The sequence below is a fragment of the Tyto alba genome, unplaced genomic scaffold (assembly GCF_018691265.1).
Source record: "Tyto alba isolate M040663 unplaced genomic scaffold, T.alba_DEE_v4.0 Super-Scaffold_42, whole genome shotgun sequence".
In the NCBI taxonomy this organism is placed as follows: Eukaryota; Metazoa; Chordata; class Aves; order Strigiformes; family Tytonidae; genus Tyto; species Tyto alba.
Genome location: NW_024881318.1, coordinates 28,773,980 through 28,800,466, shown reverse-complemented (window position 1 = coordinate 28,800,466; position 26,487 = coordinate 28,773,980). Strand labels below are relative to the sequence as shown.

Here is a 26,487-nt window from a genome sequence, read left to right as displayed (position 1 = left end):
GAGAGTATTTGCTGCCATCAGCTGTCATCTACTTTGGCATCGGCTTCGGTACTTCAGTAGCTGCTTTTTTACCACTAATGAGTATTCCTACAGGTTAGAAGTACATTTAATGGATGCATCAGAACTGCAATTCAGTGAATGTATCTGTAGGCACACTTGGAAGGCAGCGAGATGCTATTCAGAACGAGGCCTAAATGTTTGTACAACACATAGAAGATGGGAGATGGGTAGAACCATCATTTATTTTTTTTTCATGTTTGTTACATCTCAGATGTAAAGGAAAGGTACATTGTAAATAAATATTCACCTGACCACAGTCCTTTTCAAACTTGTAGAAATAAAACAGCACCTCTTTCTCACAGAAACCATTGGTATATGTAGGGTTTGTTTCTGTTACACCACTTCATACTCAGCAGAGGGAATGGGGAGAAGGGAGAGAAGTAAAAATGGAAAGCTAGTTTGTCAGATCTCATTTTCCAAAACCTATGAACTGCTTGGGTGGTTGTTTTGGTTATTTTTTTTGTTGTTTTTTTCTCAGCAGCTCTTACTGCTGCTTCCCATCATAGGGTGAATCCCATTTCACAGGCTTTATTCTTCCTGCCATAGGATGGAGCTCACACAAATCCTGGACTTCTGCAGTATCTCTAAATCACCAAACCACAAGTGTGTCACTGCCACCACCAAAGCCTGAGCTTTATGCTTGTGTCACACATCACTTATCTAGGTCTAGTGCTATAGAGTTTTGCTACTAAGTTTTTACCTGTTAGTAGGGAGGGATGTAATTAACCTAGAGATAAAACAGCCTCTGTAAACTTAGCAGCGTACCATATCAGACGTATAAACGTTACAAGAATCACTTTGCTGACACAAATGGCAGGAAAGATTCCAGAGGTTTCACCAGGCAGCTATAGCAGCATCGCCACCTAACCTGCCCTGCTTGCAGAAGTGCTGCAAGTTTCTGTCCAACTCTCCATCCTGCAGAATTGTAGACCTGACTTGTTCCCACATAGGTGCTTTCCTGCCCTTCTCCCCCTTTCCACCGGCTCTGTCTCTTACTTTCTCTAAACCTCACCACTGTCATGCTAACTGTCCAGACATTCACCAGCTTAAAGACAGCACATCTCCTCTGAACATCTCCCTTGAAACATCACCTCGAGAGGAATGGTTGGTGGATAAAAACAGGCAAAGATTCTTATCTGTGCTGTTACAGCTGCTGCCTGTCTGTGTAAGTGCTGGGGTTCACTCTCTCCTCATTAATCAACCAAAACTCTTGGAAAAAAACCCAAACCAAATCATAAATTGTATTGATGATCACTCCCTGTACCTGCTGCCTTATCCCTTTGTTCCTACTGTAGTTGAGTGCTGTCTGCGGGATCTTTGCTGGAAACACTTGTGCCACATCCAAATCACCTGTATTGCCTCATTTTCACTCTTTCTCCTCACCATGGAAGACAGACTTGACTTCTCTCAGACATCTCACTATGCCCCATACTGCTTATGTAAGGCCAAATACATTCATGGTCCTTCAAACAAAATTCACTGTTTACTTCATTCTTTTATCTTAAGTTCTCCACTTTGCATCACACTCCCTCTATATTAATGTTTAAAAGTCATAGGAATAAGAAAAATTAAAGAATCATGCAATTCATACAAAGCATTAACTATACTTTTTTTTTTTCCTCAGTACTTTATTTTAATCCCATTAAATTTCAGTAGGAATGTAACTGAGCTCTTAGCATACAGAATCATCAATGCATGCTTCAACTGCCATGCATGTTAACTGCACAGTTTAAAGAACACAACAGATGTCTTATAAATCAACTTCATATGAAGCTTCATAAAGTGATGGCTTTCCCCCCCCCTCCCCCTTGCAGTGAGTGAAATGACTGTTGGAGTGGACAGAGTCCTGCAAAAACAATTTGACAAAGAAGCCACTGCATACTGCTCTTGGTTTCTAATGATGTTTAAAAAGTCTTGAATTGGCATTAAAAAATAAAATTAGTAATATATATAAAAAAAAACAATCACACATCCTACCCTTTTGTTGCTGGAGCACATATACCTGTGCTATCCCCATAGTAGTTTCATGAAGGTTTCTACTGATAGAAGGTCACAGCCTCTCCAAGTGATCAATTCCATTGCCTAGTGGTTGAAGGCTTCTCTTAATATCAAACTAAGCTGAAACATTAGGTCATTACTTTTTCTCCTGCCCGCTACCACTGTATGAACAAATTATTTCCACTCACTCTGCAACACTGTTTTATGTGTCCATCGCCCCCCCACTCCACCGCTCCTTGCTCTGTCACCCAGCTTTAAATTAAGCCATGCTTGGTGGGTCAGCCTGGCAGCCTTTGCAAGGCCTGGCCATTCATGGGCCAGTTCTCTGGTGCCCATGGCCAGAAGATGGGATCAAGAAAAGCCATGTGCCAGTGAGTGACACTTGGAGCATGTCTACTCTCATTTAATCCATTCTAGGAAAAGACAGGAGGAGTGCAGGACTGGTCCTCAGTCCAAGGTAGCATTAGTCACGGTTGATTAACAGAGCAAATCCTGGTTCAGGAGATGAAGTTTGTCCCTCTTCTTTATTACAAAAAAAAAAAAGAAAAAAACAAAAAAAAAGAGGTATCTACTCAGGTTGTGTTTTTGGGGAGAACAGGAGCTGCAGGCTGCCTACCAGGACATGCTTTGCTTATGTTTGTATACAAACTAACATATATCACATCTAAAACACATTTAAATACTCAAAAGCAGTTACGATGGCAAGTCAATGCTATGTCGCATTTCACAGAAAAAAATCCCCTTCAAGTCTTCAGCTTTTAATCTCAATTTGCAATAAGAAACTTTAAACAGAAACTCTGTGTCTCAACCAGCATTTATCAAGACTGCATTACCAGCCATCTGGAATAAACCTGGGTTCTACTCCCAGCCATCAGCTGCCCAACAGATGTAGTGTCTTCCTGCCTCTCAAGGCCCAGATACACGGATCTGCTGCAGTCCTTAGTGGATACTCAAGGTCTCAGAGATGCTTCTGAATAAGAAAGCGTTTGGTACTGTCGGTACCAGCTTGGTTAAACAAATGAATGCAAAATTTAGCTCCTGTTCCCTTTGGAGCTCACCCAGTGGAAGGAGCCTAGCTGTTTCTCAGGAGGACACCAAGATTTTTTTCAGTAGCCCATCAACTGGTCATTGCTATAGCAAGTCATGGGGTTTCCTTTAAAAACAAAAACCTATAATATACTGAAATACTGTATATTAAAATTTCTTCACTTATCTCTGTCAAGACCTTCCAGCCAATGAAGGCCTGATCTCTTGACACACCACTGTCACCAGCTAACTATTGTCCAAGTAGCTACACCCCAACTTTTATCCACTATAAGACACAGAGCTAAGCTTATGGAGGCCATGGAGGTCAGTTTATAAATTCCTCAAGCAGCAGCTCCCTCTTCTGGTGCAGCATGTCAAAAAGAGAGATTTAGAATGTCATGGTGAACTCAACAGCCACCTAGTTGCTACTCCGGAGCCGTAAAACTAGCCTCAATGGCTGGTTAATCTTGTTTGCTTTTACCCCTAAGTAAACCCTCTCCTCTGCCAGGGTTACAGGGGTGACTGCATGTTTGGACATACCGTGAGTCCCTGGTGTGGCTGCTTGCTCAGCCACGGGGCTGGCCTTAATTCCGTCTGGATTTTTAGATACATATGTCCTTGTTACAGCTTCATTACCGCAATTTGACCAAACTGCCACAACTTCCTTAAAAACCTTTGGACCTACAGCAGTGTTTGCTACCTGCCTGTCCTGCCAGTCCAGACTGTAAGTCTTGTGGCTAGATTTCCCACTCTGAATCAGGCACATTGCAGCAGTTGCACAGACATCTGCCCTTATCTGTGTACAGGTTCTCTCAGGGAAGTTTCCAAATGTTGCTTTAATTCCTTTGTAAAAGATCTGTCTCCTGTCCTACCTGATGACAGAAGTCCTCTAGCTTGATGGGAATTTTTGCTGCCAGGTATACGATCCCTTTTTTTTAGCAGGAAAATCAGCTCCGTTTCTTCTGGAAACAGCCTGCCCATCCTGACACATTACTGTATTTTGACTTGAGGAGTTACGCACCTCTTACAGAAATTTTCTATTTCTGCAATGCAGTCATCATCAAAAAAGAGCATACAAACCCTTGTCTTCTGAAAATACTTCCATTGCTCTCTGCTTTAGCCCACTTTGATTCAAAATACTTCCTCATGGCATGCTTCAGTAACGCTTGTTTAGAACATCCCCGATGCTTCTTCACTGCCTCTTGGTCTCTGGCTGGATGACTCCTTCGCTGAGGCTCAGAGATGTTCATGAACAACAGACAGCACCCCATACCTATAGGTATCTTCTATGTGAGTTTTTTTTTGTTTCGGTTGTTGATGTGCCTGCCTGGTGAGCAGGACCCTCAGTGTTCATGGATCTTACTCCATAAGCATTTCAGGACTTTCTTACATTTATTGTAAACATGCTTGGCTGCTCCACATTGCACAGGAGAAAAGAATGTAGACGGAAAAAAGGAAAAATGCAAGCAATACAGGATAAAAAAGTTTTGACTTGTAGGTTCAAATGATAACAATAACCACCCCAAATAAAGCATTCATAATTTCTTTTTCTTTCAAAGAGGTGGGTAAATGGTGCCTATATCAAACCAGCACATTACTCTGCTTCTTTAAGATCTGGAGGATGAAATTTCCCCTCCGTTTTCTCCCCCTGCAAGCAAATCTCCAAATGTGCAGAACGCTCTGGAGCAAAAAGGCTCGACTAGTAATGATGGGGCCACAGTTCAAACCAGCAGCTTCTTAACAAAGGACAGCAAACCCTCAGGGGTTGCTTCTGAGACAGACAGTGACTGCAGCAAGTGCAGCCACGTTTGGGCTAGCTTCCACACAGTTATCAGGGTGTAGCAGTGAGGCTGAGCAGCAGGGACTCGCTGCAGGCTGATTGCACTAGTTACTACTTGAGTTGCTCAACTGCACATTACTATCCTGTCTCCTCTCACCAAGTGAAAGTCGAAGAGAGAGCTGTGCCTTTCGCTGTTAGATTTCTGGTTTCCATTGCTGCAGATTCCTGAGAAACAACACTGCTGGAATTATAAAAATAACAGTATGTTCAGATGCAGAGAAAGCAGGTTTAATTTTTACATTTCCATCCACAGATAAGGGCTGTGATGTCTCTCTTGCAGGGAAGTACAAGGTCATTTTGCTTCCCGTTTCTTTTGTTTTGTTTAGAGAAAATTCCCATCATCATTTAACAAAATACAATCCAGACGCAGAGAATTTCGAAGATCTTGTTCCCTCTCTGAACACCTTAAGCTTGCAAATATCTGCATGGCCATATTTAATTCAAAAGGGTAAATTCATACACACAGATTATACTTAAACATACCTTGTCAGTGTAGCTCTTCCTCGCCCCTTAGCACCTGGATACACATAGGTCCTGAGCTCTGCCTCCTTGATCTACTGGGAAAAAATTCTTCCTCTTCAAGAATTACCACAGTCACAGAAATGGAAGCTCTCTTCCAAGAAAACTTCTAGGTTGCTATTCTCAATCTAGTGGAAGCAAAAGCAGTTGACACACTGCTGGATCCGTGCAGTGAGATGAGACTCGGATGAGAACAGATGAGAATCCCCAGAGTAGGAACGGGCAAGGTCTGAAACTACTTCGAGGTTAAAAGGAAGAAAAACCCCAAAATCCAGCTCAGAACTTTGTTACACAAACAAGACAAGTGATAGAAACTGGTGGCAGGAAAAAATAGGGAGTGTCATCAACCACTAACGAAGACTAATATCAACACCAAACCTCTAGAGTTGTGAAGATAAAAGACTGGAAGGACACGGGGTTTGCAGACTGTCAGGACTCTGGCTGTGTTCATGGAACACAGACCTAATGCTGACCTTGAGGAGCCTATAGCAATCATAGCAGAGTTTTGGGGCAAGTCAGGTGTGCTCAGTATTAGCATGATGTGAATATCTAAGGAAAGCAAGACCCTTTCTAACTGCTGCACAGTTCAGATGGTCTGTCCTTTGCTGCGCAAACCATTCTCACCTATTTCACAGCTACCAGGTCTATGTAAGGGAATCTTTTTGACAACTCTGCATTTCCCCCGCCCCCCCCACCCCCTTCCAAATCTAAACCAGCTCTGGTAGTTACTTCTCCTTCGAATGCTTGTATCCGAAAATGACACAAACTGCCAGATGTATTGTTGCAGTTGAGCTTCGCTGTGCAAGACCCATCCACAAAAGGAGAAAGTGGGTATAAATTACGCTTGTGTTTCTTTGGTCCTAGGATGAGCTGCCAGCAGTGCAGAGGCAGTACTGCCAGCTACAGGTCCCTGAGAGGTTGTGGCAGGCAAGCTATGAGTCCCCATATGGTGTGAAAACCCACTTCTATCTATAGCATCTAGAGGTATTGTGATGTAAACAGTTGCACCTGCTTTCTGGCTACTTACACAAGCCAGAAGAGTGGACATGAGCTGAACTGACTCCAGGATCCAACACAAAACTCTGTTCATTGTTCCCAAACATTTAATGTAATGGGGAAAATTAATCCTACTTGTCTGAAGTAAATGGAGTAAAACAAGGAACTAATGTGACTAAGCAAAAATACAGGTTTGAAAAAACAGCTGTTGTTCCATGATATGTTCTCTGCTTAGCACCATTCAGAGGTAGTGCACATATGCAGCATTACTAAGAAAATGTAAACAAGACAATTTGAACACTGCTTTGCAGAGTCAGGTCCATTTCCTGAAAAAATCAGTGTATAGCTGTCCACTTAACTGGCATGTCCAGATACTGAGACTAAACTATGCATGTTTGGATGGAGTTTCTTGATGGTCCTGTTCTTTAACTGTCTTTTGACATCCAGACCTAGCCTCTAATCAGATTTATCTTTGGCCTCAAGATCCATGATTTCTGCAATCAACCAAATTCAGTGCTTCTACTGACATCCACAATTCTGCAGAGAATTAAGGTCTGCAACAGTTTTCCATTCCTCTCTCCATGCAGTATTTCTGAAAAAGGTTTTGCTTTTGACTTTTGAATGCGGTGTTCACAGAGTGCTGTTCAGTAGCCACTTCAGTACAGAATATAAAAAATGACAGAATGAATTGAGGTTTAGCCTCTTATTGAAGGTAAACCTGAAGTTAATCCCCAACTGGTAGAAAAATGTGCAGAAATCAGAAACCTTTCACAACTGACAACTGAAAAGACACATCCCAAAATATTAATCTTTAATTGATGCATTGTTCATTCTTGGAGGGTTTTCTTTAAAGGAATTATCCTGGGAATGCCACCGATAGCATTAAACAATACTTATTTGTGTTACATCTGGTTTAGCCCTTTATTTATTCATATTTTACCTGAAAATGTATTTTCTTGAGACCTTATAACAGCATTTCTGCATTATCAGTTCATTTTGTTCTCCTTTTTCCTGGATATATTAGCCAGGAAAAGGAATTCCCAGTCTGTAACAGACAGATTAATTCACACGTTTTACTTTGTCCACATAGAAAAATGCAATTTCTGGATCATTGAGGCATATGGATTATGAACAAGACACTCCAAAAACTAACTATCCAGACGGGGATATACTTACAAAAATCTTTTATGTCAAAGTCAGGATTTCACAACATAACACGCTAATGCAAAATCCAGTAGCACCTGAAAGATTAAGGTAGCTGCTGCAATCACTTGCACATACTTGAAAAAGATTTAAGAAAAAAATAAAGAGTAAAAGTACACTCTCCAGAGAACAGCAAGTGTATTTCAAAATAAAAAGCTGTATTTTTGATATTTTTTTTTGTTGGATATTTCTGTTTTTTGGTAATTCTTTTTGCTTTTTTTTTTTTTTTTTTTTAACAAGACTGTAGTTGCCATGTAACAAGTTATACCCCATGTGACTGCTTTCCCCTCCAATGCAATTTCATGAAGTTCATGGTCATGTTTTCAGGCTCTAGTACTCAACACTGTTTTCTCATATACATATTCCCATAGTTTCATCAATGATAGATACAATGTATAATACCTGTCTCTGGGAAAGCAATGTTTAAACAGGCAAACTTTCACCTTAAAACACAAGTGGAGAGGCTACAGTAGGTATAGCCACCTAAGTATGAACTTCAGGACACAATTTCTAAACACTCACCTACTGTACATAAACATTAAAAATAGTCTTAGCAATAGGATTTTATTTATATGTGCACGTATGTCCACCTTATCCCATATTTATGTTTGGCAACTACTTGGGAATTCAAAGGTGCAGCCCTCAGTAATTATTTCAAAAAAAGAAATGAAGTGTATCTACTCTATGAGAAAAGAAATTCTCAAATATTAATTTCCAATTTTAAATTTAATTTCAATAGGAAAATATTAAAAATGTGCACATCTAAATTTTTCCATGTTCTGTATATACATATGTGTGTGTACGTATACATAGAAATACTCATGTACCACACATATTCACAAAATCTAAGTGGAAATATTTCTGTCCACTATTTTCCCACATGTAAATGACATCATATCTTTAAAAATGTCAGTATCATTAAAAATAATATTACATTTATTCCATCATCATCTTCCTGTGTTTTTATTCTTTCTTCATCTTTATTATGTCCACTGAGCATTAACAGGCCAGAATCCCCCTGCACTTCCACAGATGTTATGCCAACTGAATGTTGCTGGCATCACATTAAGGACACATCTGGTTTACAGCAGCTCAAGTGACAGGAGAATCAGACCCAAGCATCCCCAAGTAAATTAAAAACTGGTTGTATCTGCTCATCTGGACCTGATGAAGATATACACACCACCATCTAAAATCCACCAAATGAAAAACATGTAGCTCCCCACAAAGTTTTCAACGAGTAACACACTAAACCAAGCTCCCCCCCCCCTTTAATAAATAAAATAAGTGAGAAAATACCCTAAAAATATGTCAAAAACTTAAACATTGTGTACATTACATACTGTATAATACATGGCGGTTTAGGATTTGACCTAAACCATTTTCCTGACTAGTCAGGGGAGACCTGATAAATCACTGGAAAAGAAAAAAAAATGGTATTTTAGAAATAAAGTATGTATTTCTAATATAAATGAAAACCTGTGTGTATTATATAGTATATACACACAGTACAGACATGAAAACAAGCTTATCTTTTCTAGTTTTGAATAGCAGTCTCTAAGTGGAGAAAATTGTGTTGTACAATTTAATAAGCAGCTAGATTTCATGTTAAACATTCAAATTAATTTGGGGAGCAAACAAAGGTCCGTGCATCTTTTGACTCTGAAGTCTGACACTCATTCATACATTTTAAAAAAGCCCTCTTCAACATTACAAGCAATTTATGGCAAGAATGTACTTTGATGCAAGACACATGACATTTGGCTTACCTTTCAAAGAGGTTGTTTTTTTTTTTTAAATAAATCTATTATATAAAGAAATGTGTGTTTGCCAAAAGTCTGTTAAAATTACATCAAAACAACTTTAAAACCTGCTCACTGAGGATAATTGAATTCAATTTCCTGTTTTTAAACATTTAGTTAACAGTTCAGAATATTGCCTGGTGTAGTTTCAATAAAGATGTGATATGAAGACCCATAAAAGAGTAAACATGTCTCCATTTCAATTTGCTATGACAACAAAACTTCTAGAAACAGCTTTCTTGGCTGGACAAATTCAATGTACGAGTAATCCCTTGCAATAGCTCTATGCCCTTAATGCAATCTGTAATAAAACAGTTCTCCCCATAAGCCATTATTCAGAAAACCTGAAATTCATGTGACATTCTGAAAAAGTCTCCTGCAGAACAGGTTAACAGTTAATCCAACATACATATTCGTTATATGTATCAAGGCCAGAAAACAAACGACTGGCTATTCCTTGCTATCTGTGCATGTCAATTTTTACATTTAAAATTATCAGAGGTTTTTTGCCCTTTTTTTTTTTTTTTTTTTCCTGGGGGGACTCACCTTCCATCATAGGTTGGCTTCAAAATATAGTTAAGTGGAAGATAGTAATTCACTGTAATTACACGGAATTCATATGAAAAAGTAAACCTTACATTGGACAATATTGTAGAACACCAGAGTAAGCTCCATAAAGAAATGCGGTATCTTCCAGTATATATATATATATATCTATATAAATATATAGATATATATATATATATAAAACAACCAACCAACCAACCGAAAAAAAAAAACCACCAACCAACCAAAAAAACCCCAAAAGGAAGAACTTTATACAAGCAATTATAGTAACTTTGTTTCAATTAAAGATGCAACTCTCTCTCACTCCTGGCAAGAATAAATTGGTAAGGGCACTGCTTCTCTACAGTGCAAAGTATCCTGAGAAATTATTAAGAAAAACAAAATAAAGGGCTGTCATCACTAAGTTCTTGCACAAAACACAGCAATTAAATATCTTAAATAAATAAAAATAAATAGCAGATAAACTATATTGTGTCTATCACAAAAAGGGGATGTGACCTGGGACACTGCTAATTCTTCCATCACTGATAATTAGAAAAGGCTTGTATTAAATTACTGTTAGTATCTTTCAAGTTATCTGTGGCCAATAATGTACAAGGAGGTAATTTGTAATTCAAGTTTTTTTGTTTGTTGTTTTTTTCTTCAACTAGCTACAAGCTGAGTTCTAAATTTTACACTGAAATACGACTCAAATTTAAAACAAGCCCTCTCAGAGGAGCATTTTCTAATTTTGTGCAACTTTGACGCAGAGCCCAACACAGTCCTATGAAGAGAGACAGTGCATCTTTAAGCTGATTGGCACTGAAATCCCATTTTCTTTAGCTGCATTCTATTAGCTTGGCCAAGTTATCTCGTAACTCTGTTAGTTCAAATATTTTTCCATCAAGAATTTCTAAAAGTGTCTTCAAGTTATTGCGAAAAGCTTCTTGCTCATTCTGACTTTTCTCCAGACGTTGCTCTAGATCAGACAGCTGGCCTTCCAGGTCTTTGTTTCGAATTTCTACTTCCTTCAGAGAAAATACATAACATGTTAATGTGTTGTCTGCAAACAAAAAGCAGTCTAACCTCCTGCTGGTATTCGTGTGCTATTTTTGTCATCTCGTTTTTAAAACAATTTGTGACCCTTTACAGCTTCCACTAAGCCAAATCCCCAAACCCAAATTGTTATCATGATTGTGCATCTACTACCACTTCCTCGATTTTTTCAGTAATTCATCTAGAGGACAGAAACATTTGAAGAGGGATAAATCTAGTCTGTGAACAATGGATGTGATATACTTACTTAGGTAAGTTATTGTTTCTATCATTTGGAAATGTGCTACCTACTGAAAACAGCTTCTCAAAGGTTTACTTGAATTTAAGCACTTCCTGATTTAGACTACATGAATTGCTTGAGGACACAGTCCCCATTAAATGGTCTCATACAGAAACCCATCCAGAATACTGCTTTATGGATGAAGGAGTACTACCTTACTCCTCTCCCACATTATAGGCCTTCTCACCCTTAAGATTAAGACAGAAACATAAACTAGCAAGACTGATGTCAGGGTGACGTTACTGTAACCAATTTAAACCAGCAAGTGCAAGCTGAAGGTCTGGTCTGGCTGCAGGGGTGCCCCCGAGCACCCACCCACCCACACGCCCCGCCGAAGCACAGCCACCCAAGCCACCAGCGCCGCCGGGACGAGCGGCTCCCACGCAGCGGGTGGGAAGAAGAAGCGACGGTGTGTCACTCCCGGCTGAGGGGACCCGGCCCTGAGCAAGCTCAGCTCCCGCTCCCGAGGAAGGGAAGGCCCCTGGCGCCAGGCCGCTGGGACCCCCACAGCTCCGGCCCGTGCCCAACGGGAGGGAGGCCGCGGCCACTCGGCTTCGTGCAAACTGGGTGCCCCCCTCTCCTACCAAATCACTGGGGTAGCAGCCACGTGGGTCTGGAACAGCATGTTGTTATTTGTCCCATTCATTGCACACCTCGTAAATTCAGGCTAAAATGTTGTAATTTCAGCTACAAAAAACACTTCCAGAGGCAGCGCAGGGACAATGTACTTAGTACGCCACACACCCTGGGCTGCTATTCTCTGGAAATGTGCAGTGAATTTCTACTTACATACATCAGTGTTTTCTCAACGCCGCTTCCCTTTACAGGGGCTTTGTGTCACAATGCTTCAATGGGCCTGCTCTTGAGCTTTTACAGCTGGTTTCACACAGTCACAGGGAGGGAGATTTGGCAGCAGTCATTGCTCCCAGCAAGAGCGACTTCTCTTTCTGCCCTCCCACTCTCGCTGTTTTTGTTATGATTCCTATGTCTCCCTCAAAGCTAACAAATATGTTCAAGTTTACATTGGAGAGATCTCAGCTAACCGTAAGAAACAACCTGAGCCATACAGACGTATTTGGGCAGTCAGGAGCCACAGGTATAAAATGGTGCATTACCTTGCTTATTCTTTCTGCTATTTCTCCTATAGTAAAATTTCTATTTCTACTAAAGTAAAATAAGCCTATTTCTTTAGCTTGGTGTCTGTGTCCTTTGTGTTAACCCCGTCAATTGGCAAAACAAATTTGGCGTCACGGACAGGATTAGAACAAAATGTCATTTTTTAAATCTAAACGTAATGAAACAGCTCCATCTGAAATTCCTGGATGGGAAGACCTTCCTTATAGTTCACTGGATCTTGAGTGGGCTAAGGTCGGAGGACCATGTGAACAGTGGGAAAGTCGGCTAAAAGAAGCTGAACCACTGGATGTATTAAAATGTATCCAAAAATTATCTATCGAAAAAGGAAAAGAAATTGTGTGTTCGGGAAGACGGGGATGGGTTTTGTTAACAGCATATCGGAAACAGCACCAACAGAAAGAAAAACTGCTGTTAGAGCGCTCCCACATGGAGCGACAGATGTGTGATTTGCAGAATCAAATTGTAATGTTACAGTGTCAAAACAAGTTGCTTGCCGATAAACTGGATACTTATCAGACTGTAGCTGAAAGAGCTGCAGTAAGAGTTGCACAGTATAAGAAAAGAAGGGGATGAGTAAACCATAGGAAAGTGCATACTGTGATTGCAGAAGCAGGGGTACAGTGGGATCCTGACAGATGGGATGGAGATATTTGGGATTCTACAGGTTCTGATGAGGCTGGTTCCTCAGATGAACCTGTGGATGTAAAACCAGTGTGGAGACGGAAAATAGAATTGGATACTAACGGGCAACAAGTAAGGAAGGATGTGATTGAAGATTATACACAGCATGAAATAAATGATATAATTGAAAGATTTAAGCAGAGACCGGGGTAACCCCTGCTCTCTTGGATGGTGCGTTTGCACGATCAGGGAGCAGCAGGGGTAACCCTAGATCCAGAGGACTCTAGGAAGTTTTTAGTTTTAAGTTCTGACTCCTTTGTGCAAGATGCATTCCGAAATAATCCTCAGGATACAAATTTGTTAACCTTGGCTGCCCGGGGATGTAATAATAAATACCTCACGGAGAATGATTGGCCAGGTGGGGAACGTCCCTGGTATACTTTGCGAGATTGTATACAGTGGATGAAGGAGGAAGGGATGAAATTGTCAATCTTTATAGGAGACCCTGACAGAATGATGCAAGCTGCCTTGTCTGTCACTCATAGAAACCGATTGATTAAAACTGCCCCACCAGCATATAAAAATGTAATAATGACTCTCTTAATTAATGAGACCGGAAATCCCATTGATGAAATAATTGAAAAAATACAGCAGCTAGGTGATCTTGGAGAATGGGGCCCCCGAGGAAGTGCAGGAAACCAAAATACTCGGGACAGCCCTAAAGGAAATGAGAACAGAGTCTCTCGCAAAGAAATGTTTACAGCTTTACTGAAGGATGGCCTATCTCATGAAAAGATTGATGGTGTTCCAACTAACGAGCTGTGGCGAATATACAAACAAAGAGGGCTGAATAAGCCTAGCAAGAGAGTGCAAAGTTCTGAAACTAAGAAGCCAGGGGTAACTCAGCCTACAGCACCTCCTCCTGAGCCTCAACGGGACTTCCCATCTGCACACGGTGGGCCCTCCGCGGGCAGATCAGTTGTTCTGGGGGAAAGGGGGGATTGGGAGCTGTATTCTGATTTATACCCCTGGAAGGAGACTAGGGAAATTGTCCAGCGTAGTAAACAGGAATGAAATTATGGCCAAGATCCAGTGCAATGGGCACGGAAGGACCGACGGCCCCATGCGGAGCTCCAAATATTTTGGAAGAACCAGTCCTCACAAACAGTAAAAGCCTTAATTGACACAGGAGCGGAGGCCTCCTTGATATATGGGAATCCAAAGAAATTTAAAGGACAACCTGTAATCATTACAGGTCTGGGAGGGAAACAAATTGAAGCTGTACAAACTCAAATTGAAATGAAAATAGGAAACCTCCCAAAACGACTGTATTCAGTCATGATTGTCCCCATTCCTGAATACATAATCGGAATAGACATTCTGAAGGGACTAACTTTGAATCTCCCAGATGGTCAGTACCAGTTTGGGGTGAAAAATCATATCGGTATTAGAACAATTTTAGTAGGAAAAGTGAAAATGCCTCCTGTACAGATTCCTGCTGCTACTAAATTAGTGACTATGAAACAATATAGAATTCCAGGAGTGCATGAGGAGATATCACAGACAATTAAAGATTTATTAGATGCAGGAGTGTTGAAACCAGTTACCACAGCCTGGAACAATCCGGTATGGCCTGTCAAGAAAAGTGATGGGTCATGGAGAATGACAGTAGATTTTAGGGAATTAAATAAACACACCCCACCACTTACAGCAGCTGTACCAGATACTATTACTTTAATAGAAAAGGTTCAAAAGCATTCAGGGACTTGGAATGCTGTAATAGATTTAGCTAACACCTTTTTCACTATCCCAATTGCAGAGGAGCATTGGGACCAATTTGCCTTCACCTGGCAAGGACGACAGTGTACCTTTACCAGATTGCCTCAGGGATGGCTGCATAGTCCAACCATTTGCCATCGGACAGTGGCTGAGCATCTGGATAAGATAAAATTGCCTCCTCATATGCAAATAGTGCATTACATTGATGATATCCTAATTCAGGGAAACGATGAGAAGGAAGTGCAACAAATACTTGAACAGGTGGTAGATCATATGAGACAGAAAGGTTGGGAAATTAATCCTAACAAGATTCAAGAACCATCCCAAACTGTAAATTTTTTTGGAATTCAGTGGCATTGTGGGCATCAGGAAGTATTACCCAAAACTCACACAATTATTGTTATTGCCAGTTTTGAAAGCAATTGTGAAAAAAGGGGATCAACCTCAAGTCACCACTGTTCATGGAGATAAAGGGTTTGGATCAACCAATTTCAATAATGGAGCTAAAGTATGGGTCCAGAGTTCAAGTGGACCTCCTGAACCAGCTGAAGTAATAGCCACAGGAAAAGACAATACTGTTTTAATCATGAAACCTGGACAGGAAAAATGGGAATATGTTCCTGCAACTAAATGTTATCTGCGAGAATAACTAGATGTCTTAAGATTCTACCTTTTAGATCCTGCTAAGATGGATTTGCCTGTGTATCATCATGGTCCATTTGGGAAAGGCTTTCACACCAGGATGGCCACTGGAAGGTCCACGAGAGACACCGCTTAGGTGGCAATGGAAAAATGCAACCAAGACAAGACAACAGGATGATTTCCGATGCAAAGCCAATTCTGCCTGTATTATAGCCAATCTTACTTTCAGTACTCAGTATAACGAAACATGTACATACTGGTGGCCTTCAGGACCGGCATCACGATGGAGAGATCGTGGACGTCTTTTTGTAACCTGTCCTACAGATAATTCAAATGTCACTATATCTAGTAAAGTATCTCTTAAATGTTGTAATGTATCAGGTCTGCCCAGTTCGAAAGATTATTACAAATGTGTTAATCGAACAGATGGTCATGAGGTGAATGCTGCTCATGCGATAACTCTTCCCATGGAAGAAACAGAAACACTAATATGCCATAATAATTCAGTAATGAAAAATCGGTTACACTGGGGAGACTTCTTTACTATGTTGAAATCTAAACCTCATATTTCTGTTGATCATTTGTACCGCATTCCATCTACTTGTGTTCAGGTAGCTCAACAATATCAGAAACATGTTATTCATTTCAATATTTCTTTCCCCCTGCTACCATCATGTAGATGGAAAAGGGCATGGTATGATACCCTGTTAGGAGGAACTGGGGCAGGAATGGGAGTTTTAAATTCTATTGATATCGAAACCTTAACAAACAAAGTAAAGAATGCTGGTTATGATGTGGCGGAAGGAATTAGGTTGCAGGATCAGTGGCTTCCAACTACCTTTACCCCACAAATTGGGTCACTGAACTACGATACAGAATTTTTAAAGCTCTTCAATAGGACTCAAATTAATCAGTGGCATGTTGACCACAACTTTAGCCAGATTATGAATTGGACAACATGTACACTGCAGACTTTACATGTCCTTATGCAACGAAACAAAGCTCAGAGTGACTTAATGGCTAATAATGAGCTGTTATGGAGAAACATATTTAAGAAATGGATTCCTCAAGCCCATTGGGTTAAACTATCTCCACAGACAGTGCAGTGCACAGATTTATTCTGTGCTGGTCAAATAATCCACTACGATGTTAGCCAACCTGAAGTTATGTGTAAATTTCTAGTACTGCCTGTAATTTTTGGGGAAAAACCACCCTTTGAACCAGAATATTGGCTGCCCCACTTGGAGGGAGATTATATAGACTCTAGGAATCGAACCCATAAATTAGATTTGTGTACGTCCACAGCAAATAGTTTACTGTGTGGACAAAGCTCGCGGTTATATGAACCATGTTTATTGGAACATTCAGTGAATCTGTGTAAATGGACAATTTTGCCCAAAAGCTTTGATATGTTTGTAGAAATTAGTGCTAAGCATGTTTGTATAGTAACAAATGATAAAAATATTATAGAAATGTATAATCTAAGTACTCCATTTTCGGGATGCCTCAGAAATGTATTCTATCTCATCTGGCACGGACAGATGTATACTTTTTATTCAACGCATGAAGAACGACTAAACATGTACTGGCATCCCCAAAGCTTAGGACTTAATGGAATCAGCTTATCCCTGACTCCACTGAAAACCATCATGGAACAATCAGAACATTTGCGACGACATTTAGAACGACGAAATAAAACTCTGTCAGACTCTGTGATACAGACTGTAATCACAAAGAATCAACTAATGTCGCTAGCTAGCCAGATGGAGAAGGAGACTGCACACCACTGGTGGGACATCTTTACTGGATATTCATCCTCTGCAACCCAAGTGTTGAATTTCTTAATACATCCTCTTGTAATATTGTTAGTTATCATTATTATTATTACTTTATATAATTGTTATGTATGGTATCGTATCAAACGGATAGAGCGAACATATTGGGCTCTTCCAAAAGGGTCGTGATCTTCACTCATAAGTCAAAGGACCGATTGAAACAAAAAGGGGCCCAAACAATAGGCCTCAAACCAAAGTTGACTTCTGAGTGAATTCCCCGACCAGCATCCATCATCTTATCAGCAGCATGAAGCAACCAGCATCTTATCAGCATGAAAATGTAACCCTGGGAACAATCCTTGGGAACTATAAGTAAACAATAGGAAGTAACTATAAATCCCAGATGTAAAGAAAACCAGAAACTCCTCAGACATGCCCGGATCCTGGCCAGATCCGGACATGCCTGAGTGAGGCATATCAATCTACCAGATATCTCCTGTGCGTTTTGTTTAGACTTGTTTGTTAAACTGTATAAAAGCTGGACCCTCTCACAGCAAAGACGGAGACCTCACCTACGAGTGGACGCCCTGCGTAGGACTTCCCAATTGCCGGGAAAGGCTCTCCGACCCTTCGCTGTGACGGGGCTCCCCAGCTGACGCACGGGTCTGGATGATGGTAAAGTATGAGGGCAATTGGTGATGTATCTTTCTTAATCACTATAGCTAGCTTTAAATAGTAATGTCTAGGTGCATTACCTTGCTTATTCTTTCTGCTATTTCTACTATAGTAAAATTTCTATTTCTACTAAAGTAAAATAAGCCTATTTCTTTAGCTTGGTGTCTGTGTCCTTTGTGTTAACCCCGTCAATTGGCAAAACAAATGGCAGCCCTGTGTGGAAAGTCCGTGGCCCAAGACACTTTTCCACTCACGAGGGGTCTGATGGCAGCGTTGACTGGCTGCTGCATCCCTGGCCGGAGGAGGGGTGGGGTGATGTGGGCAGTGCTCAGTTTTGGCTCCCAGCCTCTGCAGCGGGGAAAGCTCTGGGAGCCCTGGCAGCGGTGCAGGTGCAGCAGGCAGGGCCTCGGGAGCCTGACCTCCTCCTGACTGCGGATGCTCGTGCAGCCAAGGGTTATGTCCAAGCTGAACTGGAATAGCTCCCTTCTTGTTTGCAAATGGGCAAGCTGAAAACTACAGTTTTAGGCACTAGTCTTGAACAGCACAGCTGAGAGCAGGAATTACTCCTTGCTGGCAGAACCAAGAGAAGAATTAGTTGAATCTGTTTAACACTGAGTGCTGTAGTTGCCAAACCACTAAAGGAAGCTAACTGAAATGAGTATTTGTAGACACAATATAAATTAAAATACATACATGCTTATTTAGTGATTAGCTACCCCACCACTGCTATAAACAAATAAGCTAACTGATCACAACCCAGACCCTGAAGGCTCTCCTTCATTGATCCTACTCCTGCCCTCCAAACTGAGTACTGACAAGTACTACCTGGTGTAATGACCGCCTGGGTTCAAGACCCTTTGAGGCCAAGTGACTGCAATACAGGACAAAGAGGGAAATTCAAGGTCCTCTCAGCTCTGCAGGAGAGACACTGTAAGTAGGCAAGCCAGTGATGAAAGGGACCACTTTGGAACAAAACCATGGATACACACATGGTTTTATTTTATGATATCTGGGCTTGAAGAACATCCCACTGGCCTGTATCTAGCACTGAAGATGAGCCTTTTGAGGCCCTCCTCAGATGCTCTTAAACTAGAGGAATTCTTCTTCTGTGAGCTGTTAGGATGGGAGCACCCAGGTAAAACCAAAAGCTTTTATGTTAGATGTAGGAGCTTCCATCCATATTCAGCAAAAGGCTAACTCTCCATTGCTCGTCCTTGACCTCTTCAAAGCAGAAGAGTTCCCTTCTTTTGCCTAAACTTCCACTTTGCATGTTTTTATTTATATTCCATTCTTGACATCTCTTTCCTAGTCCATATACATCTAGCTTCCCAATCATTTCCTCAGATATACTTTCTCCCACACTTCCTCCTGTTTTATTTTCCCTAACTTATGCTTAGCATATTTAATAACATATGGGAAGTAGAATTAACTGAAATATGCCAGGAGCTGTTGCTTTTAATTTTTGGAAAACGTTTCTTCCCAAATTTAACATTTGATCCTTACACATATTTACCCTAGATGAGTATCAATGGTTTTTGCAATAGTACTGCATTACATGTTCATGTCCAGCTCATATGCAGTTTCCTGTAGACAAATCAGTCTACCTCAAACCTCTTGCTTTCTGATTGGAAGAAGTGGGGAGGTGTCAACGCAATGTAATATAATTCAATCCTCTAGTTGTGTCATTTCACTTTATTTGCAGTCAATCTCATCTAACAATAAGCTGACTCTTTTGATACATTCAAGCCCTTTGCAGGTGTATTTTATGCTGTTCTTTCAGGCTCTTCTCACAGCAGACATAATCATTTCTCATACATAGTTTTCTTTTAGAAAATAAATAAATTATTAACAAGTTATGTTTGTTGTTTGCACTGTTATAATCTTTTGTGGGATTCAGTGCAAGGATCTGAATAAAATATTCAAATGATACACAACAGCTAAATTTAGGAATCAGCCATAGTAATAAAGATATCCTGACTTACTGTGAGAGTCACACTGATCATGACTCATTGATACGTCTTCTCTACATTGCTAATGAAATTATTAAGTAACAAGGGCCCCAATACTCACCCTTCACAGTAATAACATACTGCTCTTCACTGGAATTTGCCAATGGTGGATTTCTAATTCACCCCCTGATATAAGTGTGTCAGAAACGCAATACACCTTGAAATAGCAGTATCTTCGTATACCATTTTTCATACAGGCCATAATCCAAAATAGTTTAAAGTTACATAATACATTTGCAAGCACAAGAGGGAAAAAACAAAGCAGAAGAAAAGAGAGTGAGATGAACAGATATGGACCCTGGAGACAATCACCCTGAAAACAGACGGTGAGTCAACCAAATGAACAGATGTGAGACGGTTTGTCTGGAGCTGCAGAAGAAAACACCATTTCACTGATGTCACAGACGTAGGGTGAAGTGGCTCGGAGAAGGCCAGTATAATCAAAGCAGGATGGTTATAGCAAAGCAAAGACTCAAGATCTTTTAGGTGGGCTGCATTAAGTCAGTAGTAAGCTTTAAGCTTGAGAAAAGCAACTTTTAACTCAGATCCTAAGCGAGCTTTGAATTTACTTGAATAGTACCATATAGAACTGTTTTCAGACACCGACTGCCTACAACATGATGTATGGACATATGTACACAATATATCCATTTAGATACTAAAGATATAAATATACCAAAAGGAAGCCACTGACTTTATAAGGTTAAATTTTAATAAAACCTTAGCACGTTCTAATCTTTCATCTCTTACTAGTCTCTCGTAATTCTGCTTGCTAAGGATAGCTAATTCCTGGCTCACTATTACTTTTCATATGATCTTACACTGAAATTATTGCATATGCTACTGCTAGAACAATTTTCAACTTTCATTATAATCTCTCTTTTGAGTCTCTCAGATAAGTGTCTGTTCAGCTGAAAACTACCATTTTTAGCCTTAAACAAGCAGCAATTTTTGGAATAGTGGAACAGGCAAGCTCAGGTGTAATTCAAAACAATATTTAAAGACTGTTTAAAGTAAGAACATACTTTTTCTAAATAATTTGCTTTAAGAATGGGGAAAAATGAGTAAAACGATTTTGCTCTTCCATGGTTTCTTCTGTAAGTAAAGCAAGACTCAAGTAAGTTCCAATTCATGTCATGCATTTCAAAGAACACCTGCTTAATGATTTTTAAGCTGTGGCTAGTCTGATGGGACTTGCTTTCAGCATCATTTAGGTCAAGCCACAGAACAGCAAGGGTCACCTTCCAGCACTTTGGATTTGGAGCTATCGAATGCCTGAGTTTCCAGTCCTATCAAAACCCTTAAGTCTGAGTTTAACCCACCTAAGCTCTGGGTCAGCCTTACTTCAAAGGCAGGTTTCAGAGTAGAGGTGGGTACGTGCTGGCTGGTCAGCCCAGCACCGGACAGACAGGAGCTCAGACGTAGCATGGGAGGGTATACTGAGGGCACCCTGATTCCCGCAGGCTGAGGTATCTGGCTTTACACACAGTACAGACACAACCCAGAAAAAACAATAAAACCACAGTGATTCTAAATAATTCCAAGAAAATGTCAGTGTGTTTTCAGTCTGTACTACACAAGAAAGCTTTAACGTTTACTTTCTCAGGGCGTGTTTAAAAGCTGAATACAAACTCATCCCCACCTGATGATACACAGCCTGACACTTTCAGTGGCACACAAGACCTATGGGAAGACACTGCAGTAAAAATGAGACCAGAACTGCCTAGGACATATATCGATGAAGGACATATGCTATCTTGAGAATACTCTGTGGACTTGTAAATGAAATTTGGGTCTGTTCCCTCAGGTAAAAATAGGAACTTACAGCAGGTAGAAATTTTGATACAAATTCCTAAGGATCACCCCAACCCACCACTTTGCAACGCAATCTAACTTACATATTTATCTGGTACCTTCAGTGAATACAGCACAGGTTGCTGATGTGAACTGCTCACTCGATGATCATTTTTCCCTTCTCTCTAAATTAAGATGATGCGGTATAGCTCACCTGTAACTTCTGGGTCAGAGAATCCCTCTGTGCCTGGAGCTCTCTGGCATTGTTGATTTCTTGTTTCAAACCTTCTATTTCCTAAGGGAGAAGAAAGAACCTTGCTAGCAACACATTACCTGGCTTGGCCTCAGTGCAGGTAAGCTGGCTGCTGCTTCTTCCCCTGAGCAAGCCACTGCAATGATACCAAAACGGGCAGTGGGCTACTGCCCATCACAGCACATAAAGTTTAAAACCATCTCTTAATACTCCTGAATCACAGTCCCAGAACAGCAATTCCTTTGTGAATAAATAACAATACAGACAAGCACTTTCTTTTATAAAAGTTCAGGTTTTCCTCTCCAAATGAAAAGGTCTGAAGTAATTTTTTCCTGGAAAATTAAGGGTCCTTGTAACTAGAGAAACAATTTTATACTTGAAATTCTATTTGAAACTATCCTTCTCCATTTTTCCAAGAGCAAAATCCAATTTTCATCTGTGATCTGCTTATTATGTTACTAGCAGCAGGGCTGAGCATCAGAAAATTGCCTGATTTGAGCATTGATTTCTGTAAAAAGAGTGTCTAAAAGAAATAGTATGTTTAGTTTGTCAAGAAGAAAGTAGTAAGGCACAAAAATAACAAATATAGATAAAATAATGAACGGAAGAGAAGCCTTTTCTTAGTTTACTTTCAGGATGCAAGAATAGAAACAGTTAATAGAACTAAAAGGAATCAAACTTAAAACTATTAACCACTTTTCCCTGGAAGGGCATATTCATCTCCCAGAACTCCTTTCGGAAAGATCTCTTTACAGCCAGCAGCTCAGCATAATTCAAAAGTGAATGGGCACCAAAATGGGAAACATTACCAACCAGAGGCTAATCTCAGTATGAGGGAGTTTGGAAAAGGCTTTGTTCCACTTTGGGAGGATATTCTGTAACTACTGTGCGTCCTCTGCATCCTCCTTGGGAACACCTAACAACTGCCCTGCCGGAGGCAAGACCCTTCAAGATGCACTACACACCCCCCACACCCCCCCACACCCACCCGGACATCCCCCACTCCCCCCCAGTGCCCACTGCCTCTGTCACGGAGCGCTCAAGGGTTCTGTTCTTACACAGGGCAAATAATCCTTCACAAGCAGCTCCTTCCACCCTCCTTTTTCCCACCCATAAAGGGGCGATTCGCGATCATTCTGGGGCACAAATCTGCTTTCCTCCAGGACCTGTGCCAGTGCAGGTGATAGTCCAATTCCTTTTATTTTCTTGCAGCTGGTCCAGCCCCAGGCAGATGGCACAATAAATACCATCAAGTTTCGGGCCAGGGGCTTGGCATGTGTTTAAGGAAAGGGCTGATCTTGGGGAACATAGAAGTCAGCTATATTAACATAGTCAGAAAAACAGATTGGCCTGGAAAAGGCACTGACTTGTTCCAGGCCCTACTCTTCAGAAAAATGAAAGCATGATTACAACAAGCTTCCCTTCTTAGTGAATTTGGACTGCATCTGTGTGATGACTGCTCTGTGGAAGCCACTTATGACTTACTTTTGCAAACAGAGATGCTTGGTAAAACCAAACATGAAAACATGATGCTTTTTTATGTTGTTCAGATACCCAGCTCTACATTGGACTGATGGAATTATATACACAGAAAAATATCAGTAATTTCAAACATGATGAAAAAAATTTTACTTCGTAACATCTGTAGGAAATAATACAGTATTTACTGGCCACCACAAGTTTAATATTGAAAGCCTTTAGAAATGACAAAACAGAAAAGCCAAGAATAAATATTAGCAAATACCTCTTCTTTTTTCTTCAGCGTAGACTCTAACTCTTGTATTGTCTGGTTTAATTCTGTTTTATGTGTGTGGACTGCATTGGCTTGACTGCTCACACACTCTAGCTCAGTCACCTGTTGACATAAGTAGAAGCAACACATACAGAATTTATTTCAACAAATTCAAGGTGCTATTACTACTTTGCATCAATGCCTTTGAAATATACCCTTAGTTCTGAGTGACTTATGTTGATTAAAATGGTGAAGGTATTCTTATGAAGTTGGAATAAAATTCCTTAACAAAATGTTTAGCAGAAAATGGTTGCTATGACATCTTGGAAACAATAAATTTAATATGTTGCAGGCTGAAAAGAACATTAATTAAAACTTATACTTAGTAATGACTGAAAAATTTCTGAAATAAGATGAATTAACATTTCAGAAACAGTAATAGCTAGACGATTAAACACAGATCTGTCTGTCTCACTAACCTCTCTGACACTTTTTAATGCTGCACCATCTTAATCAAGCAAGCCACAATGCTCACTCACTTCCTAGCAAGCTAATTAACATTTCACAGCCTCAATTTCTGACTCTGCATCAACAGGGTAATAGCAGACACTCAGCCACAAAAGTACAGCCGCCAACTTCTTACTTCCTCTAGTGCAGATCTCATGTCTCACAAAGCCAGCAGCTAAATGGCACAATTTGGATTTGCACAGTTCCTCTTTATTAGCAGATAGCAAACACTCTCCATCTGCTCTTGGATAAGTTAAGATACCTGGCAGTAGTATGCCCTTTTATTTTATTTTTTAATCAAAGAGATGCTAATATCCTGCCATTCACAGATAAACAGTTGTCAAAAGATAGCTTCTGCACCGAAGAAATTAAATCCATGCAGATAGAGTCTATGCAGAAAAGTGTCTCTTCATGTATCTCTCAAATGATAGATCAAAATATTAGAGAACTCTCAGACTGCACGCCTGTGTGGATGTGTGCACTGAAACTTTTTAATAACAAACTCTTAAAATAATAAAAATACTAATTAAAACATAATATTTTTTTTCCAGAAGATATATGCCTGTCAATCTTAGCATACAGTCTTCAACAGAGCTGCACCATCTACCTACAGTAACTAACATATCTGTCCCCAAAACTCCTTTGAACAAAGCGCTATGCAATTCTGCGACAAAAAACATTAGATCTCCATTTAAGTTGCTTGGAGAAGTAACCCTTAGACAGAGGGAAAGCATTCTCCAGGACAGATTTATTTCTTAGATGAAAGAACATCTCAAGGAATCAAGGTTGGTGCCCTCCAGCACCAGTGTAGTCCAGCTAGTGAAGCCACTGTGATGCCAGTAATTTCAGACTCTGAAATATTTGTAGGCTCAAAGTTAGATTACTGAGTGCTGAGAGAAGACGGAGGAAAACCAAGATGAAATACAGGAAAATTAAAACAAAATACCTGTCAATTTCTCCTTTCTGAGTCACAGGGCATGAACTTCCCCTCTGTAACAATCTTGATGAGTTTAGTTTCTTCTACTGGAAAACTGTGACTAATTTTTGCACATCAGGTTTATAAATGGAGAGAACTAAGACTACAGTAAATTCTTGGAAGGAGTAATGGGAATGAGGGATGAGGATATAGCTTGGTAACACAACACCCCCCACCCCAAAGAACTATCTTATTTGCTGGAATTGTCCCAAAAGAAGTATCAGTGCTCATGGCAAAAAATAATAGCAGTTTGCTCAGTTTTATATGCCACTAAGCATTACAACTGAAGTCTTAGACAATCTTCTAAATTTGCTTCAATTACACAAAAATATATCTATTTAGATTCCTTGTGACTGCTACCAATTGTGACTGTTATAGTATTTACCACTACAGTTACACAAACAAGCAGAATTGGAACACACCAACTGGGATAAACCTGTATCTACACAATATCTGAACTAACAACCAGACACAGCAAGAATCACGGAGGCACAGAGTAATCTAGGCTGGAAGAGGACCCTGGTGGTCATCTGGTTGAAGTCTCCCACTCAAAGCAGGGCCAATTCTGAAGTCAAATTTGGTTGGTCAGGGTCTTGCCCAGTCAAGAACACTTCACTATCTAGCAGAGCTGCCACAGTTTTACACAAGTTCCTGTACTTCTGACATTGCAAGTTTATGCAGAGCTCTAGCTCATTCCAAATTTTGCTGGAACTGTCAAATGCACTCACCTCACCCGCTTTCACCCCTTCAGATGTTTAACTACTTAAACATTTCCAAGTTTTTCTGCTGAAATGAGTCTTGAATTGGAGGTGGAAGCCTCTGTGAACCCAGGGCTAAGGTTATTAGAGGAACCCAGTGTCAGGTCCTCTCCCACCCGTTGTGAAAGGCTGGAACACTGTATGGCAACCTCCAAGAAGGTCAACCTCTGTTTTAAAGCTGTTGCACTCAGCAATACTCACTGGCTCCTACCAAGCACTGGCACAGTGAATAGTTGTTTAAACAAAGTGTAAGAGGCTCAGCTAGGGAGACAGAAGAAAACCCAGTGCCCAAACCACCTCTGTCCTAGCACCTTGTGCCTTGAAAGCAAGCATGCAGAGGTGTCTCATCCTGTGACTAATGAAGTGCTTGGACCCCCACTGTTCTCCACATGGTTTCCTCTCGGGTGGTCCACACAGAGAGGATGCATGTGGGGGTGCAAGCTTGGAATCCAAGGAGGCTGATGGACTGAACAGTGGTGGATGAAATGTTACCGCTCTCAGCT

General features: G+C 40.5%; 1 protein-coding gene across 1 annotated transcript in view; it reads right to left on the bottom strand.

Annotated features, from left to right (window-relative positions):
• Nucleotides 1-1,657: 1,657 nt before the first annotated feature.
• Nucleotides 1,658-26,487, bottom strand: part of HOMER1 (homer scaffold protein 1) — a 108,503-nt gene continuing 83,673 nt past the window's right edge. Inside the window, exons 7-9 of the mRNA XM_042804751.1 lie at nucleotides 23,756-23,866; nucleotides 21,973-22,053; nucleotides 1,658-11,018 (exon numbers count right to left, since the gene is read on the bottom strand). Of these exons, the coding sequence (XP_042660685.1) occupies nucleotides 10,830-11,018; nucleotides 21,973-22,053; nucleotides 23,756-23,866 (381 nt within the window). The 3' untranslated portion in view covers nucleotides 1,658-10,829. The remainder of the gene's footprint in view (nucleotides 11,019-21,972; nucleotides 22,054-23,755; nucleotides 23,867-26,487) is intronic.